This window comes from Chlorocebus sabaeus, chromosome 1 (genome assembly GCF_047675955.1).
Source record: "Chlorocebus sabaeus isolate Y175 chromosome 1, mChlSab1.0.hap1, whole genome shotgun sequence".
Lineage (NCBI taxonomy): Eukaryota > Metazoa > Chordata > Mammalia > Primates > Cercopithecidae > Chlorocebus > Chlorocebus sabaeus.
In genome coordinates this window covers 82,973,983-82,994,560 of record NC_132904.1, presented here as the reverse complement: position 1 = coordinate 82,994,560, position 20,578 = coordinate 82,973,983, and the positions used below count along the sequence as shown (strand labels likewise).

General features: G+C 39.4%; 1 protein-coding gene and 1 long non-coding RNA gene across 3 annotated transcripts in view; both read right to left on the bottom strand.

Moving 5' to 3' along the window:
* Nucleotides 1-20,343, bottom strand: part of HIKESHI (heat shock protein nuclear import factor hikeshi) — a 49,634-nt gene extending 29,291 nt beyond the window's left edge. The window contains exons 1-3 of one of the 2 annotated variants that reach the window (XM_008020435.3): nt 20,086-20,343; nt 19,030-19,207; nt 16,101-16,338 (exon numbers count right to left, since the gene is read on the bottom strand). In XM_008020435.3, coding sequence (XP_008018626.1) covers nt 16,101-16,251 — 151 coding nt within the window. In that variant the 5' untranslated portion in view covers nt 16,252-16,338; nt 19,030-19,207; nt 20,086-20,343. The remainder of the gene's footprint in view (nt 1-16,100; nt 16,339-19,029; nt 19,208-20,085) is intronic. The other variant, XM_008020434.3, reaches the window with a different exon arrangement.
* Nucleotides 65-2,975, bottom strand: LOC140712614 (uncharacterized). The gene is made up of 2 exons (XR_012094328.1): nt 2,421-2,975; nt 65-511 (listed from the first exon to the last, which is right to left on the bottom strand). It is a non-coding gene; the product is annotated as an uncharacterized lncRNA (long non-coding RNA).
* Nucleotides 20,344-20,578: the final 235 nt, after the last annotated feature.

Sequence of the window (20,578 nt, the reverse complement as noted above, 5' to 3'; positions counted from 1 at the left end):
CCACTCAAAACATTTTAATAGCATTTTATCATTGTTTAATGTTGGTATGCACTAAGTCTCTAAATATACTAAATTGCTTTATTTTTCTCTAATAAAGCATTGTGCTTTATCATCACAAATATTGCCTTGAAAATTTGTTTTCATGAATAAAACTATGAATAGTCTTGTTATAATGGAAATGATGACAAACAATTTATTTTTTAAAAAGCCAGTGGGCCAGACATGTTGGCATCCATCTGCGGTCCTACCTACTTGGGAAGCTGAGGTGGCAGTACTGATTGAGCCCAGGAGTTCTGGGTTGTAGTGCACTATGCTGGTCGGGTGTCCGCACTAGGTTCGGTAGCAATATGGTGACCTCCTAGGAATGAGAGACCATCAGGCTGCCTAAGAAGGGATGAAACAGCCCAGTTCGGAATGGAGCAGGTTCAAAACTTCATGCTGATCAATAGTGGGATCATATCTGTAAACAGCCACTGCACTCCAGCCTGGGCAACATAGTGAGACCCCATCTCTTAAAAAAATAAATAAAAATAAATGTAAAAATAAAATAAAAAGCAGACAATAAAAGAACTAGTATTATCATAATGAAAATAAATCCATCTTCCCCTACTGGATCAAGCATTACCCTGGGATTGGGTTTTAGACTGTTTAACACTACAACAGAAAACATATGTAACTGAGAAACTATTAAAGTTTCAGATGCAGTAATTGGATTAACTCATTTTTACTGAATTTTCTCCAAATTGGATGAAATAATACAATAAGGAAATGTCTGGGTTCCTACGATCCTAAAGTGCCTCCCCAGTCTCTTAGGTGTCACGAGAGAAAAGATAGCCAAATGCAGTACAAAAAGGATGGAACACTTTTCACTGTTCCCTAAGCATCTCCTGTAGGGAATAACCAAAAAGAAATACTCTGTCCCATTCCAAACTCAAAACATTGGCAAAACTGTGGCAAGAACAGGGAAAGATGGGGGCAATTAAATTGACAATTTAATTGGTATGTCTCCAAAAACAACCACTTTGTCCTAGTCTAGTGGCTGGTGATCAATTTCACCTTAATCAATGCAGTGTACTCTGGGTACAAATTAGCTTGCTTCTCCTACTCTATTGCTTATGATTATTATTATAAATAGATGTAAGTATCCATTTAATTTTTCATGTTTTCCAACTGAATCTATCATGTTTTCCAACTGGTATCATTTTAATTGTCAAAAAAGCTATAAAAGTATCTATTTACATTTATCTCTTTCCTTTTAAAATCAATACATAAATACTTATATATTTATATTTGACTTTTTTTTTTTTTTAAGACAGAGTCTTGCTCTGTCCCCCAGGCTGGAGTGCAATGGTGTGATCACAGATCACTGCAACCTCTGCCTCCTGGGCTCAAGCAGTCCTCCTGAGGCCTCAGCCTCCCAAGTAGCTGGGACCAGAGGCATGAGCCACCACAGCCAGCTGATTTATGAATTTTTGTAGAGATGGGGTTTTGTTATATTGCCCAGGCTGGTCTTGAACTCCTGAATTCAAGTGATCCACCTGCCCTGGCCTCCCTAAGTGCTAGGATTACAGGCATGAGTCACCGTGTCCAGCCTATATTTTACTTTAAAATAAGCAGTTGAGAGCTCCCAAGTGAGTGTCAAGAGAACATGCTTGATGATGGATGCAGAAAAATATGTTTATGATTTTGTCTTTTCAACAAATGTTGGAACCACTAAATATCCATTTGCCAAAAAAAAAATTTTTGACAGATACCTTGAATAAATATTAAATTTAATTCAAATTGGATCTCAGTTATAAATATAAAATCTAACTAAAACCTCTGGGAGAAAATCTTTGCAACCTTGGGTTAGGCAGAGATTTTTTACATCAAAAGCACAACCCAGAAAAGAACAAACTGAAAAATTAGACTTCATCAAAATCTAAAACTTCTGTACAAAAAACACTGTTAGAAGGGATGGGCACTGTTAGAGAAAAGACCAGCCAAAGACTGGGGAAAAAATATTTTCAAATCACATATCTGATAAGGAACTTGTATCAAGTATATATATACACACACTATAATATATACATGTACATATATACATACACACACATACACATACACATATATACATACACACACACACACACACACACACACACATAGATCTCTCAAAACAACTTTAAGAAAACAACCCAATTAAAAACATGCAAATGATTTAGATATTAACCAGAAAAGATATATAAATAGCAAATAACAACACTAAAAAAAGCTCGGAGGCCAGGCATGGTGGCTCACACCTGTAATCCCAGCACTCTGGGAGGCTGAGGTGGGTGTATCACTTGAAGTCAGGAGTTTGAGACCAGGCTAGCCAGCATGGTAAAACCCCATCTCTACTAAAAAAAATATAAAAATCAGCTGGGTGTGGCAGTGCTCACCTGTAATCCCAGTTACTCGGGAGGCTAAGGCAGGAGAATTGCTTGAACTCGCAAGATGGAGGTTGCAGTGAGCTGGGATGGTGCCACTGCACTCCAGCCTGGGTGACAGAGTGAGACTCGGTCTCAAAAAGAAAAAAAAAAAAACAAAAAACTGCTCAGTATCACTGGTCATTGGAAAAATGCAAATTAAAACGACAAGGTCATACTACCACCCCTATTAGAATGGTCAAAACTGACCATACCAAGTGTTAATGAGAACATGGAAGAATTGGAACTTTCATACACTGTTGGTTGAAATGTAAAACAAGGCCAGACGTGGAGACTCATGTCTGTAATCCCAGTACTTTGGGAGGCAGAGGCAGGCAGATCACCTGAGGTCAAGAGTTCGAGACCAGCCTGGCCAACATGGTGAAACCCCATCTCTACTAAAAATAAAAAAATTAGCCAGGCGTAATGGCAAGTGCCAGTCATTCCAACTACTCAGGAAGCTGAGGCAGGAGAATCACTTGAACCTGGGAGGCAGAGGTTGTGGTAAACCAAGATCATACCATTGCACTTCAGTCTGGGTGACAGTGACATGTGGTCTCAAAAAAAAAAAAAAAAAAAAGAAATGTAAAACAAAACCACCATGTTGGAACATAGTTTGGCAATTTCTTAAAAGGTAAAACATTTAATTACCATATGATGCAGCCATTCTATTCCTAGATATTAACCCAAGAGAAATGAAAGCATAGGTCCATACAAAGATGTACAGACAACTGTTCACAGTAGTTTTATTTTTATGAGCCCAAAACTAGTAACAATCCAAATGTTCATCAGCAGGCAAACAGCTAAACAAATTGTGGCATATCCATACAATGGAATACTACCCAGCAATAAAAAGGAATGAACACCACATAAAAGTGAAAAAAATGGGCCAGGTGCGGTGGCTCACACCTATATAAATAATCTCAGCAGTTTGGGAGGCCAAGGTGGGTGAATCACGAAGTCAGGAGTTCGAGACCAGCCTGGCCAACATGGTAAAACCCCGTCTCTACTAAAAATACAAAAATTAGCCAGGCATGGTGATGCATGCCTGTAATCCCAGCTACTTAAGAGGCTGAGGCAGGAGAATCACTTGAACCCAGGAGGCAGAGGTTGCAGTGAGCTGAGATCACACCATTGCACTCCAGCCTGGCAACAGCATGAGACTGTCTCAAAAAAAAAAAAAAAGTGAAAAAAATGAACACCACAATCAAAGGATCCACATAACATGAATGACTGTAAAAATAATTATTCTGAGTAAAAAAAGCCAGACCAAAAAAAGTGCATACTGTATGACTTCATCTATATAAAACTCTAGAAAATGCAAACTATTTTATAGTGACATAAAGTACATCAGGAGTTGCCTACAGTGGAGAAAAGGTGGTGGAAACAGATCCATTCATTGATTGTGGTGACAGTTCCACAAGTGTAGATATATCAAAATTTATCAAACCACTTCAAATATGTGCAATTAACTGTGTGTCAATTATACATCAATAAAGCTACTATATTCTGTTAATAAAAAATAAATTTTCTTTGTTTTCTTGAGACAGTTTCACTGTTGTCACCCAGGCTGGAGTGCAATGGCACGATCTCAGCTCATTCTAACCTCAGCCTCCCAGGTTCAAACAATTGTCCTACCTCAGCCTCCCGAGTAGCTGGGATTACAGGCACCTGCCAGCATGCCCAGCTAATTTTTGTATTTTTAGTAGACAGGGTTTCACCACGTTGGCCAGGCTGGTCTGAAACTCCTGACCTCAAGTGATCCACCTGCCTCAGCCTCCCAAAGTGCTGGGATTACAGGCGTGAGCCACCATGCCCAGCCCTCTTTGTTCTTTACAAGATTTCTTAACACAGGATAAAAGCCTGCTTAAAAAAGAAACTCAAAAATTAAAATTGGGTCCAGTGGATTCTGATGGTATATCAATAGTCAGAATACATCATATATAAATCAAATATATCTAAACACATATATCCATGATTCATAATTCTTTTAAAAATTGTTTTAAGTAGCTTTGAAGGATGCTAGGGAATCAACTCATTTTTGAACATTCACACATAAAAAGAATGAAGCATTTATTCTGCGTTTCCTATGACAACTCCATCTCTGGGTAACAAAACAGTAGATATACAAGTTTATCGCTACAGATTTTACAGATAATAAATAAAATGACAAAATTAGAACACTATCATTTTGAACCCCTACTGAATTAATAAATTACAAACAAATGGCTGCTAAGTTTCACACAAAAACTATCCATATATGTAATTCCTGGTGGAAAAAACACACCACCACCTATAAGAACCCTGCCAAAACTTAAAAAACTAAAATCTGATTAAACCTCTAAGTCCCAGTAATTTCTTGGAAATGGAGAAGAGAGAATACATTATCTTTGTATAAAAGATACTTGAGAGATCAACCAATTGCCCTGTAAGGACCTTACATGGATGTTGATTTAAAGTATTTAAAAACTTAAACATAAAACTTTTGAGACCATAGACAATTTGAACGCTGATTACAGATATTCAATTTGATATTTTAAAAAATCATTTTGGGGCTAGGTGTGATAACTCAGCCCTGTAATCCTAGCACTTTGAGAGGTTAAGGGGTGGACTGCTTTAGCCTAGGAGTTTGAGACCAGCCTGGGCAGCATGGCAAAACCCCATCTCTACAAAAAAAAAAAAAAAAAAAAAAAGACACAAATTAGCCAGGTGTGGTGATGAGCGCTTGTGATCCCAGCTCCTCAGGAAGCTGAGGTGGGAGAATCACTTGAGCCCTGGAGCTTGAGGCTACAGTGAGCTGAAATCTTGCCACTGCACTCTGGCCTGGGCGACAGAGTGAGACTGGTCTCAAAAAAAAAAAAAAATTAGGCCCGGCACAGTGGCTCATGCCTATAATCCCAGCACTTTTGGAAGGCCAAGGCACGTGGATCACTTGAGGCCAGGAATTTGGGACCAGCCTGGGAAACATGGCAAGACCCTATCTCTACAAAAAATAAATTAGCCAAAGTGGTGGTGCAAACCTGTAGTTCTAGCTACTCAGGAAGCTAAGGCAGGAGGATTGCTTGAGCCCAGGAGTTTGAAGCTATAGTGAGCTATAATCTGGACACTGCACTCCAGCCTAGAAAACAGAGTAAGACCCCGTCTCTAAAACAAACAAAAAATTATCTTTAGATGTAATAATAGTATTATAGTTTTTTTTTAACTGTCTTTTAAAGACATACATTAAAATATTTACAGATTGCATGTGGTAATTGTAGAATCTGCTCTCAAATAATATGAAAAGAGAAGTAAATGGGCATCTAAATAAAATAACATTAACCATGAGGTGGTCATTTCTGAAGCTGGATGATGAGTAGAATGGGGTTCAATATTCCACTTAGATCTGCTTTTCTATATGCTTGAATTTTCTATTAATACGAATTTTTTAAATAACTTAAATTTATTTTATAACTAAGGTACCTAGATAAAAATTCTAAATAAATAAAATTGACAAAGGCCAATATCCTCTCTCATACTGTCTTTGGCCATTACTGATATGAGGGTTATACTGGCTTCAAAATTTATTAAACTGAGTAACTTTACCTCTTTCTCTATTCTCTGAAAATTATATAAAATAGGAACAATTTGTTCTTAAAGGTATAGTACAACTTTGTAAACTCATCTGATGGCTGTATGTGGAAGGAAGAGGTATATTTTTAATTACTGATTTTAATTTTATTGATATTACATCTATTCAGGATTTCAATCTATTCTTGAAATAAATTATTTCAGTTTTGTTTGGTATATTTTTCTAGAAAATAGCCAATTTTGTCTGTTCCTATGTCATTTCAAATGTACTGGCATAAAACTTTATATATTTTATTTGAAGCTCTATTAAACTTGTAGTTATTGTTCTTCACATTTTAAATAACATTATTTTTGCCTTCTTTTTCCTTGATTCTTCGTTTTTTGTTTTTGTTTTTTTTCTGTTGCCCAGGTTGGAGTACAGTGGCGCGATGTCGGCTCACTGCAACCTCTGCCTCCCTGGCTCAAGTGATTCTCCTGGCTCAAGTGATTCTCCTGCCTCAGTCTCTCGAGTGTTAGGACAACAGGCGCACACCAGCACACCTGGCTAATTTTTTGTATTTTTAGTAGAAATGGAGTTTCACCATATTGGCCAGGCTGGTCTCAAACTCCTGACCTCAGGTGATCCACCTGCCTCAGCCTCCCAAAGCGATGGTGTTACAGGAATGAGCCACCACACCTGGCCCTTGATTCATCTTTTTAGAGGCTCATCTTTTCATCAGTCTTTTCAAAGAAACAGATTTTGGTTTCATTGAGCCTCTCTGTTGTTTGTTTTCTATCATTAATTTCTACTTTTAGCATCATCATTTTCTTCTTTCTTTGGAATGCTTATGTTAAATACTTAGATCATTCACTTCAACCTCACTTCTTTTTGTTTCTGTTTTTGAGACAGAGTCTTGCTCTGTTGCCCAGGCTGGAGTGCAGTGTTGCCATCTCCGCTCACTGCAACCTCCTAGAAATACTTAAGTCTTCCTAGTAAATTATCTCATTCCTTGTGAATGAATCTCTTTATCCTTGACTATACTTCTGCCTAGTCTAATTTTTCTCAAAATTCATATACTTATGCCAGCTTTCTTTTGGTTCCTTGTGTTAGAATGTTTCAGATTCACAGCTGGGCATGGTGGCTCACATCTGTAATCCCAGCACTCTGGGAGGCCGAGGCAGGCAGATCATGAGGTCAGGAGATCGAGACCATCCTGGCTAACAAGGTGAAACCCCATCTCTACTAAAAATACAAAAATTAGTTGGGCGTGGTGGCGGGCGCCTGTAGTCCCAGGTACTCAGGAGGCTGATGTAGGAGAATGGCATGAACCCGGGAGGCGGAGCTTGCAGTGAGCCAAGATTGCACCACTGCACTCCAGCCTGTGCAACAGAGCGAGACTCCGTCTCAAAAGAAAAAAAAAAAAAAACAGAATGTTTCAGATTCCTTACTCATAAATAGCAATATAATTATTTTGTTTGCTGCCTTTAAATAAAAAAATCTCATTCTGGCATCTCTGTTGTCTCTGGTAAGTTCAATCTGTTTACATTTATATAAACTGATTTATATAACTCATAAAGTTGAAATTATTTCCAATGCCTTATTTTGTTTATACTATACTATGTGTTTTCTTTGCTTTCCCGCCCCCCCCTTTTAAAATTTTATTTATGTATTTATTTATTTTTGAAGACGGAATCTCACTCTCTCGCCCAGGCTGGAGTGCCGTGGTGGGGTCTCGACTCACTGCAACCTCCACTCCTGGGTTCAAGCAATTCTTCTGCCTCAGACTGCCAAGTAGCTGGGATTACAGCCGCCCGCCACCACGTCTGGCTAATTTTTGTATTTTTAGTGGAGACGGGGTTTTACCATGTTGGCCAGGTTGGTCTCGAACTTCTGACCTTAAAGTGATCCACCTGCCTCGGCCTCCCAAAGTATTGGGATTACAGGCATGAGCCACCACACCCAGCCTTCTTTTTCCTCTTTTCCTACATTCTAGTGGACTGTTTTCTCTACTGCCTTTCCTCCACTTACTCTAATGACATGGAAGGTGCACTTTTTTTTTTTTTTTTTTTTTTTAATGAAGACAGTCTTGCTATGTTGCCCAAGCTGGTCTTGGACTCCTAGGCTCAAGCAATCCTCTCACCTTGATCTCCTGAGTAGCTGGGACTATTGGCACGTGCCACCACACCCAGCTTAGTTTTACTTAAATTTTTAATAGGATTACTTGTAAGTAGAATCAGTATTATTACTCTCCTTTTTAAGAACCAGACCTCAAAAAACAGTAATTCAGATTAACACCCCTCCTGTCTTATTTTTTTTTTTCTAGAACAGTAATTAATTCTTGTGTGTTTGTTATGCTGTTTTATACAATCAAGTTGTCCAGATTTGTCTATAGGTTTATCAATTTCTGTGCTAACTTTGTGTCTTGCATCATTTTCTACGCTCTGGGTTCAACCTCCTCTTATAAAGTACAACTACCTCCGGTAAGTAGTTCTTTAGCTAATGGTCTATGAGTGGTAAACTCTTCATCTCCATCTGAAAATATATTTCTTCCTTTAGAATGACAGTTTTGAAAGTTATTTTATTTTTCCTTAGCACTTTAATGATATTATTCTATTGGGTTTTGGCTTCTATTAATGCTCTTGCCAAGTATGCTAAATTAACTGCTGTTCAGTTATAAATGACTTTTCTCTCTCTGGCTGCTTTATTACTTTATATTTAATGCTCAGTAATTTTACTAGAATATACTGAATTATCTATTTATATTTTTCTACTTACGGATACACTGTTTACTTCTAGGCACAACCAAAATGAAGAATAAAAAATGATTTAAGAGTGACTACCATCTTAATTTTCCCAAAGATTGTTCAAATGCTATGCCATATGTATAAGGGGTATGTGTACCATGAATGCCCTAGAGCAGAAGTTCTCAAACTTTAGCTTGCAACACAAACATTTGGAAACTTATTACAGTACAGACTTCTAGATTCCACACCCAATTTCTGAGTCACCAGGTCTGGGGTCTTGCCAGGAATCGGCATTTCTAATACATTCCCAAGTGATGTTGATCCTACAGATCAGGAAGGAGCTCCTGCTTTAAGAACCATAGCCTTAGGAATTTATGATAATTATCTCATGAAACCCCCCACTGAGAAGGACTATAGGGACTTAATCTGCTCCTTACAATTCTAAACAATTTTTAGCTTTAAATATTGCTCTCTCCAATTTCTCTTTTTTTTTTTTTTTTTTTTTGAGATGGAGTCTCGCTCTGTCGCCCACGCTGGAGTGCAGTGCACTGGCATGATCGTGGCTCACTGCAACTGCAATCTCCACCTCCTGGGTTCAAGCGATTCTCATTCCTCAGTCTCCCAAGTAGCTGGGACTACAGGCACATGCCACCACACCTGATTAATTTTTTGTATTTTACTATAGGGGGGTTCCACCATGTTGCTTAGGCTGGTCTCAAACTCTTGAGCTCAGGCAGTTCGCCTCCTCAGCCTCCCAAAATGCTAGGATTACAGGCGTGAGCCACCACACCCAGCCTCCCATTTCTCCTTGTAGAATACCAACTATGTAAAACAGTAACAGCTACCTCCTCTGTGAGGAGGTACAACTGTTGCAGTTCATTCTTCACAGAGGCCTCACAGCAAAATAAAATCTGATATCATTCCTTTACTCAAAATTGTTCACTGGCTTCTCTATACCTATAAGAGCAGCTGTTTTGGGGGAGGGATACATGAATGGGCTTCAGAGTAGATGCAAATATTTGAGTATTTACATTATGGTACACATAGTTCTAGAATACTATGGAATAGGTCTGTGACCTAAGCATGTTAAAAACTCCTGACCTATTACATTTCCAATGAGTCAGTGTGCTACATAAAACTTCATAATCCATGCCTATCTTTCTCACATATACCCTGATGTCACTCTGAGCACACCACGCTTTCAAACTTTCACCTTATGCCCCTATTACCTCCACCAAGAAAAGAATGCCCAATAGATCTCTCATAGGCCTGACAAAGTCCTACTTGTCTGCCTAAGAGCTCCAATGTCACCTCTTCCAGGAAAGCTTTCCCAACCCACTTACGAGTTAATTGCTACCTTTTCTATTCTCCTTCTGCACTCTGTACAAACATCCACTATTACTTTTCACCATTCCAATTACTGGTCTACAGAAATGTCTTCCTCTATGAGTTATCTCAGGCAAGAACTTAATCATTACCTTTATATCCCCATAATAGATACACAAATGTTTGATAAATATATGAACAAGTTACCTACATGGTACCTAAATACAATTTTACCTTGGACACCATAAACAGTTTCTAGGAGAATATATATTTATATTTTAAGAATTTTCACACCTGTAATCCCAGCACTTTGGGAGGCTGAGGCAGGTGAATCACCTAAGGTCAGGAGTTCAAAGACCAGCCTGGCCAACATGGTGAAACCCTGTCTCTACTAAAAAAAAAACAAAAAATTAGCCAAGTGTGCTGGTGGGCACCTGTAATCCCAAGTACTCAGCAGCCTCAGGGAGCAGAATCACTTGAACCCAGGAGGCGGAAATTGCAGTGAGCCAAGATTGTGCCATTGCACTCAGCCTGGGCAACTAGAGCGAAACTCCATCTCAAAAATAAATAAAATAATTAAAAATTTTTAAAAAGGATTTTTCAGGTCTGTCTTCATCTAGATTTTCAAGGGAACCAGAGATTCAATAGGTATAAATAGCACTTAATCTGGTTTCATTCTTACATTTCTTCATAAAATGCCTCAAAGTATCAAAGCAAAGAATTATGGCAAACACCACAAAGATACTCCTTGAGAAGAGCAACTCCAAGACACATAATTGTCAGACTCACCAAAGTTGAAATGAAGGAAAAAATGTTAAGGGCAGTCACAGAGAAAGGTCGGGATACCCACAAAGGGAAGTCCATCAGACTAACAGCGGATCTCTCGGCAGAAACTCTCCAAGCCAGAAGAGAGTAGGGGCCAATATTCAACATTCTTAAAGAAAAGAATTTTCAACCCAGAATTTCATGTCCAAACTAAGCTTCATAAGTGAAGGAGAAATAAAATCCTTTACAGACAAACAAATGCTGAGAAATTTTGTCACCACCAGGCCTGCCTTACAAGAGCTCCTGAAGGAAGCACTAAACATAGAAAGGAACTGGTACCAGCCCCTACAAAAACGTGCTACATTGTAAAGACCATCAATGCTAGGAAGAAACTGTATCAACTAATGAGCAAAATAACCAGCTAACATCATAATGACAGGATCAAATTCACACATAACAATATTAATCTTAAATGTAATGGGCTAAATGCTCCAATTAAAAGACACAGACTGGCAAATTGGATAAAGAGTCAAGACCTATCAGTTTGCTGTATTCAGGAGACCCATCTCATGTGCAGAGACACACATAGGCTCAAAATAAAGAGATAGAGGAAGACCTACCAAGCAAATGGAAAACAAAAAAAAGGCAGGGGTGGCAATCCTAGTCTCTGATAAAACAGACTTTAAACCAACAAAGATCAAAAGAGGCAAGGCCATTACATAATGGTAAAGGGATCAATTCAATAAGAGCTAACTATCCTAAATATATATGCACCCAATACTAGAACACCCAGATTCATAAAGCAAGTCTTTAGAGACCTACAAAGAGACTTAGACTCCCACACAATAATAATGAGAGACTTTAACACCTCACTGTCAACATTAGACAGATCAACGAGACAGAAAGTTAACAAGGATATCCAGGAATTGAACTCAGCTCTGGACCAACTGCACCAAATAGGTATCTACAGAACTCTCCACCCCAAATCAACAGAATATACATTCTTCTCAGCACCACATCACACTTATTCCAAAATTGACCACATAGTTGGAAGTAAAGCACTCCTCACCAAATGTAAAAGAACAGAAATTATAACAAACTGTCTCTCAGACCACAGTGCAATCAAACTAGAACTCAGGATTAAGAAACTCGCTCAAAATCACTCAACTACATGCAAACTGAACAACCTGCTCCTGAATGACTACTGGGTACATAACAAAAAGGAAGGCAGAAATAAAGATGTTCTTTGAAACCAATGAGAACAAAGACACAACATACCAGAATCTCTGGGACACATTTAAAGCAGCGTATAGAGGGAAATTTATAGCACTAACTGCCCTCAAAAGAAAGCAGGAAAGATCTAAAATTGACACCCTAACATCACAATTAAAAGAACCAGAGAAGCAAGAGCAAACACATTCAAAAGCTAGCAGAAGGCAAGAAATAACTAAGATCAGAGCAGAACTGAAAGAGAGAGAGACACAAAAACCCTCCAAAAAAATCAGCGAATCCAGGAGCTGGTTTTTTGAAAAGATCAACAAAATTGATAGACCACTAGAGAGACTAATAAAGAAGAAAAGAGAGAAGAATCAAATAGATGGAATAAAAAATGATAGTAAGGGGATATCACCACCGATCCCACAGAAACACAAACTACCATCAAAGAATACTATAAACACCTCTACGCAAATAAACTAGAAAATCTAGAAGAAATGGAGAAATTCCTGGACACATAGACAACCTCTCAAGACTAAACCAGGAAGAAGCTGAATCCCTGAATAGACCAACAACAGGTTATGAAATTGAGGCAATAACTAATAGCCTACCAACCAAAAAAAGTCCAGGACCAGACAGATTCACCACCAAATTCTACCAGAGGTACAAAGAGGAGCTCGTACCATTCCTTCTGAAACTATTCCAATCAACAGAAAAAGAGGGAATCCTTCCTAATTCATTTCATGAGGCCAACATCATCCTCATACCAAAGCCTCGCAGAGACACACAAAAAAAGAATTTTAGACCAACATCACTGATGAACATCGATGCAAAAATCCTCAATAAAATACTGGCAAACTGAATCCAACAGCACATCAAAAAGTGTATCCACCACGATCAAGTTGGCTTCATCCCTGGGATGCAAGGCTGGTTCAACATACACAAATCAATAAACGTAATCCATCATATAAACAGAATCAAAGACAAAAACCACATGATTATCTCAATAGATGCAGAAAAGGCCTTTGACAAAATTCAACAGCCCTTCATGCTAAAAACTCTCAATAAATTAGGTACTGATGGGACATACCTCAAAATAGTAAGAGCTATTTATGAAAAACCCACAGCCAATATCATACTGAATGGGCAAAAACTGGAAGCATCCCTTTTGAAAACTGGCACAAGACAGGGATGCCCTCTCTCACCACTCCTATTCAACATAGTGTTGGAAGTTCTGGCCAGGGCAATCAGGCAAGAGAAAGAAATAAAGGGTATTCAATTAGGAAAAGAGGAAGTCAAATTGTCCCTGTTTGGAGGTGACATGATTGTATGCTTAGAAAACCCCATTGTCTCAGCCCAAAATTTCCTTAAGCTGATAAGCAACTTCAGCAAAGTCTCAGGATACAAAATCAATGTCCAAAAATCACAAACATTCTTATACACCAATAACAGAGAAACAGCCAAATCATGAGTGAACTCCCATTCACAATTGCTTCAAAGAGAATAAAATACCTAGGAATCCAACTTACAAGGGATGTGAAGGATCTCTTCAAGGAGAACTACAAAGCACTGCTCAACGAAATAAAAGAGGACACAAACAAATGGAAGAACATTCCATGCTCATGGATAGGAAGAATCAATATTGTGAAAATGGCCATACTACCCAAGGTAATTTATAGATTCAATGCCATCCCCATTAAGCTACCAATGACTTTCTTCACAGAATTGGAAAAAACTAAAGCTCATATGGAACCAAAAAAGAGCCAGCATTGCCAAAACAATCCTAAGCAAAAAGAACAAAGCTGGAGGCATCACGCTACCTGACTTCAAACTGTACTACAAGTCTACTGTAACCAAAACAGCAGGGTACTGGTATCAAAACAGAGATATAGACCAATGGAACAGAATAAAGCCCTTGGAAATAATACCACACATCTACAACCATCTGATCTTTGACAAACCTGACAAAAACAAGAAATAGGGTAAGGATTCCCTGTTTAATAAATGGTGCTGGGAAAACTGGCTAGCCATATGTAGAAAGCTGATACTGGATCCCTTCCTTACACCTCATACAAAAATTAATTCAAGATGGATTAAAGACTAAATGCTAGACTAAAAACCATAAAAATCCTAGAAGAAAATCTAGGCAATACCATTCAGGACACAGGCATGGGCAAGGACTTCATGTCTAAAACACCAAAAGCAATGGCAACAAAAGCCAAAATTGACAAATGGGATCTAATTAAACCAAAGAGCTTCTGCACAGCAAAAGAAACTACCATCAGTGTGAACAGGCAACCTACAGAATGGGAGAAAATTTTTACAATCTACCCATCTGACACAGGGCTAATATCCAGAACCTACAAAGAACTTAAACAAATTTACAAGAAAAAATCAACCCCATCAAAAAGTGGGCAGAGGATATGAGCAGACTTTCTCAAAAGATCCCATTTATGCAGCCAACAGACACATGAAAAAATGCTCATCATCACTGGCCATCAGAGAAATGCAAATCAAAATCACAATGAGATACCATCTCACACCAGTTAGAATGGTAATCATTAAAAAGTCAGGAAACAACAGGTGCTGGAAAGGATATGGAGAAATAGGAACACTTTTACACTGCTGGTGGGACTGTAAACTAGTTGAACCATTGTGGAAGACAGTGTGGCGATTCCTCAAGGATCTAGGACTAGAAATACCATTTGACCCAGCCATCCCATTACTGGGTATATACCCAAAGGATTATAAATCATGCTGCTACAAAGACACATGCACATGTATGTTTATTGCGGCACTATTCACAGTAGCAAAGACTTGGAACCAACCCAAATGTCCATCAATGATAGACTGGATTAAGAAAATGTGGCACATACACACCATGGAATACTATGCAGCCATAAAACCAGATGAGTTCATGTCCTTTGTAGGGACATGGATGAAAGTGGAAACCATCATTCTGAGCAAACTATTGCAAGGACAGGTAACCAAACACCACATGTTCTCACTCATAGGTGGGAACTGAACAACAAGAACACTTGGACCTAGGAGGGGAACATCACACACTGGGGCCTGTCATGGGGCGGGGGGAGGGGGAGGGACAGCATTAGGAGATATACCTAAGTAAATGACAAGTCAACGGGTGCAGCACACTAACATGGCACATAATGTAACAAACCTGCACATTGTGCACATGTACCCTAGAACTTAAAGTATAATAAAAAATAAATAAATAAATAAATAAATAAATGAAAAGAATTATGGCTCTGCAATATCAACAGAATCAAAAGAAGAACATTGGAGGGGTGATCAAATCTAATTCAACAATCTTAATGGAAGAAAATAAGTACTTCCATTCTATTTGCTATACAAGTCTATCTGGTTTATCTTCTCACTTAACACTTGCACGTGTATATTATAAATTATGAGAAGAGTCCTCTCATTATTTGCTAAAATGCCCACAGGCTACAGAAAGAAAAAAAAAAATATATATATATATATATATGTGACAGAGTCTTGCTGTCACTCAGGTTGGAGAGCAAGTGGCACGATCTCAGCTCACTGCAAGCTCCACCTCGCAGGTTCACACCATTCTCCTGCCTCAGCCTCCCGAGTAGCTGGGACTACAAGCACCCACCACCACAATCGGCTAATTTTTTTGTATTTTTTAGTAGAGACAGGGTTTCACCTTGTTAGACAGGATGGTCTCGATCTCCTGACCTCGTGATCCGCCCACCTCGGCCTCCCAAAGTGCTCAGATTACAGGCGTGAGACACCGTGCCAGGCCAAAAAAAATATTTTTATGAAGGTATATACTACACAAAAAGAACAAAGACTTAGGTTCTCTCTAGGGGGAGAAGGAAGGAGTGAGGAACCAATGAAGTCTTTCACTATTTTTCAAATGTTTCTGTATTGTCTTTTTTAAAAAATAATGTTTTGTATTACTTCAACAACCAGAAAAACACAATCGAAAGGGGGAAAAGCCATATTCCATGTTATGCTATTTAAGAAAAACGTTTGATTAATTATAAAACTACTTTAACATATTATTCTTACCAGATTTAAGACCTGAAATTTTGAAGATGGCACTTGGCTTCCCATTCGTGACAAATCCTAGGAGTTGCCATACTGGCATTCCATTGGAATCAGGATAAGAAAAGTAGACAGATCCTCCCATTCCCTCAGGAAATGGGATTGTTCCCAGCATAAAAACCACAACATGGTTGATACTTTCATAATCAGGTAAGTCAAAAACAAATTTATCCTCTGCCACTTGCTGTGCAGCTGTTTGCACCTAGAAAATAAGAAACTTGTCTTAGTTCAATAGTTCTATGAGTTTCTGTAACTCTTAACACTATCGTTTACAAGTTATATTACCAGCATAATCCATTGTAGTCTTTTTACCAAATAAAATGTTAAACCTGACAGTCTTAAACACATACTTAGTTTTACAATCATAATCTACTAAATGCAATCTTTTAAAAATATAACTCGGGCCGAGCACAGTGGCCCACACCTGTAATCCCAGCACTTTGGGAGGCCAAGGCGGGCAGATCACCTGAGGTCAGGAGTTCAAAACCAGCTTGGCCAATATGGCAAACCCCATCTCTCCTAAAAATACAAAAATTAGCCAGGTATGGTGGCTCATGCACAAGTATTCGCAGCTACTCGGGAGGCTGAGGCAGGAGAATCGCTTGAACCCGGAAGGCGGATGTTCCAGTGAGCTGAGACCACATTGCACTCCAGCCTGGCAACAAGAGCGAAACTCTGTCTAAAAAAATTAAAATTAAAATTAAAATAAATTATTTCACAGGTGCCCTGAAAGGATTCTACTTACATAAAAAATAACGAGGCCAGGCGTGCCGGCTCACGCCTGTAATCCTAGCAATTTGGGAGGCCAAGGCAGGCGGAGTTCGAGACCAGCCTGGCCAACATGGAGAAACCCCATTTCTACTAAAAATACAAAATTAGCCAGGTGTGGTGGCACATGCCTATAATCCCAGGTACTCGGGAGGCTAAGGCAGGAGAATCACTTGAACCTGGGAGGTGGAGTTTGTGGTGAGCCGAAATCGTGCCATTGCACTCCAGCCTGGGCTAAACGCTGTCTCAAAAAAATAAATAAATAAAAATAACTGTAGCTTTAGAATGCTTTAAAGATGAAAGATTATCCAAAACACATCACCTAAGCTCTTACCCTACAGTTTAAAGATAAAGGGGCCAGGTATGATGGCTCATGCCTGTAATCCCAGCACTTTGGGAGGCCGAGGCAGGCAGCTGGCTTGAGTTCAGGAGTTGGAGACCAGCCAGGGCAACACAGCAAAATCCCATCTCTACAAAAATACAAAAATTAGCCAGGGGTAGTGGCATGCGCCTTTGGTCCCAGCTACTCGGGAGGCTAAGGACAGATAATCACTTGAACCTGGGATGTCAAGGCTGCAGTGAGCCAAGGTCCCGCCACTGCACTCCAGCCTGGATGACAGAGTGGGACCCTGTCTCAAAAATAAATAAAAGAAAGAATGTCAGGTAATTAAAACAGGTAAGCAATCCAGAAGTAATTAGGCAATCCTCCTTATTCACAAATCCTTTATCTGAATTCGCCTACTCACTAAAACTTGTAATCCCAAATCAATGCTTGCTGCATTTCTGCAGTCATTCAGGGACACACTCATATGAACAGGAGCAAAAAATGTGAGTTGTAGGCCTGCCGCAGTGGCTCATGCCTGTAATCCCAGCACTTTGGGAGGCCGAGGCAGGTGGATCACCTGAGGTCAGGAGTTCCAGATCAGCCTGGCCAACATGGCAAAACACGGTCTCTACTAAAAATACAAATATTAGCTGAACATGGGGGCACAAGCCTGTAGTCTCAGCTACTTGGGAGGCTGAGGCATGAGAATTGCTTGAACCTGGAGGCGGAGGTTGCAATGAGCCGAGATCATACCATTGCACTCCAGTCTGGATGACAGAGTAAGACTCCATCTCAAAAAAAAAAAAAAAAAAAAAAAAAGAGTGTGCAACTCACACACTGGCAGCTGAGGTAGAACATGCCATCTTGTTTCAGTCCTCATAATATGAAAAAGTGTCCTTTTCACAGTCTAATCTATTTAAAGCATTTTTGTGATTTTTGTTGGTGATTGTGCTGTTTAAAATGACCACGTTCAAGTGCTGGCTAGTCTTCCTAAGTACAAGAAGGCCATGAGATGCCTTACAGAGAAAATATGTGTGTTAGGTAAGTTTTCCTTCTATAATATCCTATCTACTGATACAAAGAAACTTAAGAAAAATATACTGCTATGTAATTTTAACTACCTATTAGTTATAAAGTAGTATCAACTGCCTGCCCTAAATTAAGTCCCAAGATACAAAGGCTGAGAGTTCCTAAAGTCAGATTCTGATTCCTTCTTCAGAAGTATTCTGACCCAATTTAAAATCCTCCAGCTTTAGTACAAAGAATAAAACAAAGGAAGAACATAAACCAAATGGCCAGTATTTGTATTAAATTCAATTTCACCAGTCTTTGGCATGCATATAACCTAAAAAGCATGGGAAACTATTATTTGTGAGTCTTGAAATAACCACCAGGCAAAATAAGTATTTCTTAAGTGTCAACTTTGTATGGGTACTGAACAGTCTGCAAATCTGTATCATCACACTCTAATTTTTCACATTAAGAAAAGGTATATCTCTTTAAGAAAAAAAATCTCAAGAAATAAAAACTGGGTTCGTAAGTTTAGATAAGTAGATTTTTCTTATAACAGAGTAATGTAGTTAAGTTTTGAGATGCCACTAGGTCTATTTGTCCTTCACTTTGATATGTCCTAATGCCCCATAATTAAAGGACCAAGTATCCCTAATATATAGAGACAGGTATTACTATAATTGAATTTCCTTCCAAATTAGTTGACAACATGAGAGATACATGGATTCCAAATAGGTTTTCTATTCTCTGAGAAACACAATTTTAATGTCATTAATTAATAACACTCACTCGTCTTAGTCACACAATCATTCCAGGGTTGTCCTTTCTTTTTCCCTATTAAGAGCAGGGTAGAATTATCTCACCAGGATTATGAATTACCACCATCACCACAGGGGTCTCACAGTCATTCGAGAGACAAACTTTATGAGGCTAGTCATCTCCAATTTATCTTTCTGGCTTCTTAGAACTGTATATGTACAGAATACAATACATTATCAAAACTTGATGGGAAAAAAAGACAATTCAACAAAGGGATTGCAACATTTAAAAAAGCCAGAAGAAAAAAGAAGGAAAAATACTTCTAGGGGAAAGGAGTCACACCTGAAAATTGATGTCTGTGTGATTTCTAAGGAAACAAACAAGATTCACCTTCCAGATTATTCCTAAAGAATTCCAGGTGCTGATCTCATTTACTCTAACAATTTGGCAATGTAGGTTATCTATTTTGACCAATAAGGAAAAACACTACTTGCATCCTTCTCTGGTTATCTCAGATACGGTTCACACGTTAAGTTTCTGCCAACTTCCAATTAAATTAAGCATATTTTTACTGGGGTTCTTCCAAAGGGACCCAGCAGATATACACTGCCTGAGAACCTTAATCTTTGAAAAACCGTTTGCTATAGACCAGATTCAATCCCAAATTCACCTCTACCTCACGGTAATAAGGGAGGCATTTATACTGGCGATTGAACTTACTTCCCTAACTGCAAAATGTCAAAGATAAAGACCATCTCACGAGTTATGAGGATTAAGTTCAAAGTGCCAAATAAGCGCCACACATAAGGCTGAGTGACCAAAGGCGTACACTGCACTTAGCCCAGTACTTGTACAAAATGCACACTTAATAAATGCCAACTAATACTGTGACTACTATTCGAAAGAATCTGAACAGAGCTGGGCATAGGAGAGCACCCAGCTTCCCACGCTCCATCCTCACATACCCAGCCAAAATACAGTTAAGTGGACTTCCCCGCATCCCTAGCGCCTGCGTACCCTCCCCGCCGCAGGGCTTCGCCCTCCATATCCTGACCCCTTCCTGATACCACTCGGTCCCATCCTCACCAGCCTCCCCGCCACCAAGCAGCCAAACATGGCGACGGCAGCTCCGTTCAGCCGGCAGTGACCTGAAGCCGGCGACTAGGAGTCCTGGGGCTACTGCCCTAGTCGAGACTAAGAACCTTCCAGAATTTGTGAGAGGGTGTCTGCCCCTCCACTACATAGTGACTGGGTCAGCGGCTGGAACGCCTCTGCCCCGCGACCTCTGACCTTCTCTTCCTAAGCAGCACGCTGCTCGGGCAACAAGTACTTCCGGGGCTTACACCCGGTTTCCCCACTGAGGAAGAAAGGTGGGCCAGCGCCAGTATAAGACTACAAGTCCCAGAACAAGTCCCAGAGGGCACTGCGCCGGTTTCCGGGAAAGTAAGCCCGGAGGCTTTGCACACTGGGATCGGTAGTCCGAGTGTTCTATAGCCACACCATCTGTGGATCTCTCATTTCCATGTATAATCCTGGGAGGAGATACTTCTAACGTTTCTGTAACATCTGAGAGATAGTG